Source organism: Perkinsus marinus, assembly GCF_000006405.1.
Source record: "Perkinsus marinus ATCC 50983 genomic scaffold scf_1104296970872, whole genome shotgun sequence".
Classification (NCBI taxonomy): Eukaryota; Perkinsozoa; order Perkinsida; family Perkinsidae; genus Perkinsus; species Perkinsus marinus.
In genome coordinates, this window is record NW_003202281.1 from 1 (window position 1) to 1,320 (window position 1,320).

General features: G+C 43.6%; 2 protein-coding genes across 2 annotated transcripts; both read left to right on the top strand.

Moving 5' to 3' along the window:
- Positions 1 to 33: 33 nt before the first annotated feature.
- On the top strand, positions 34 to 273 carry Pmar_PMAR009681 (aspartate aminotransferase, putative; the record flags this gene model as incomplete). The annotated part of the gene is made up of 1 exon (XM_002767215.1): positions 34 to 273. One exon carries the CDS (start codon positions 34 to 36, stop codon positions 271 to 273), a length of 240 nt encoding a protein of 79 aa, XP_002767261.1.
- Positions 274 to 984: 711 nt separating this feature from the next.
- Pmar_PMAR009682 (aspartate aminotransferase, putative) lies at positions 985 to 1,320 on the top strand (the record flags this gene model as incomplete). The annotated part of the gene is made up of 1 exon (XM_002767216.1): positions 985 to 1,320. A coding segment is annotated over one exon (336 nt), but the record flags the coding sequence as incomplete, so codon positions are not given.

The following is a 1,320-nucleotide window of genomic DNA, read 5'->3' on the forward strand; positions in this document are numbered from 1 at the left end:
GAGTTGACTGCTATCAGTGGAAGGATTGGTGAGATGCGTATTCTTCTGTCTGATGGGTTGTCCGCCAAGGGTACTCCTGGTACTTGGGGACATATTAAGAAGCAGATTGGTATGTTCTCCTTCACTGGTCTCACTGTTGCTCAGTCTGAGCGTATGATTAACAAGCATCATGTCTATATGCTCAAGAATGGTCGTATCTCTATGGCCGGCTTAAACAAGCACAATATTCAGTACGTTATCGATGCTATGGATGAGTGTGTGCGTAATGCGTAATAAGTTATCTTCCAAAATGGGTTATGGTGAGCCTTATCACATCATTTACTGCAGATGATTTTGATTGAGTTGTTCAGACTCCTCAGTAGGACGATCCGTAGCGCTTCGATTCTTTTACTAAGGATAATGTTGTTGTGTATAGTTTCGATGGGTCTCGCGTTATTAGGTCCCCTCGCTCGTGAACAGTGTTCACTAGACGATGTGGGGAGTAAAGGTGACATTGTACTGGGATCATTGCCATTGTCAAGGTGAGTTGCATGGATTGGTACGGGAGTCATTGAGTCTGACATCGGCCTATCTGGCAGAGGCACATCCTCGTTTGATGAACGAGATATATTATGTTGTACTCTCAGAATTTGTGGATGTATACATAGCTTTGTGAGGGTGAATTTGTGGTCGGCATGGTTTCTGGACACACTTCATATAGATGAAGTTCTCTATAGAAGCTTTGTTGCTACACCAACTTCGATGATCTTTCATCGACTGCATAAGGAATGTTGTGGAAAATAGAATGGAATTCATCATAATCCTCAGCTAGATTCTAAGCTTAAAACTGTGTGACTACTAGCTAAGCTTCACTAGCATTTGCGCTTCTTATCGCTAAAGGCATGTCTGCTTTTATTCAGTGATTCATAGTAAGCATTGTTCTTGGAAAATGAGTTGTTCATTGACGAGTTATCTATCTACTTAGTTTTCAAGTTTTATCGCAGAATGAGTTCAATCTTCGAATCGTGTGATCTTGCTCCTCCGGATCCTATTCTTGGTACTACTGTCGCCTACAAGGCCGATCCTTTCCCGAAGAAGGTCAACCTCGGTGTCGGTGCTTACCGTGATGAGAATGGCAACCCTAAGGTGCTCGATGTTGTTCGTAAGGTCGATCAGCAGTTAGCTGCTGATATGAAGGTCGATAAGGAGTATGCTCCCATTGATGGGTTCCCGGCTCTCAAGCCTCTCAGTCAACGACTCCTCTTCGGCGAGTCCAGTGATAGGATTGCTAGCAGTCAAGCTATATCTGGTACTGGTGCTTTGCGTATCATTGGTGATTTC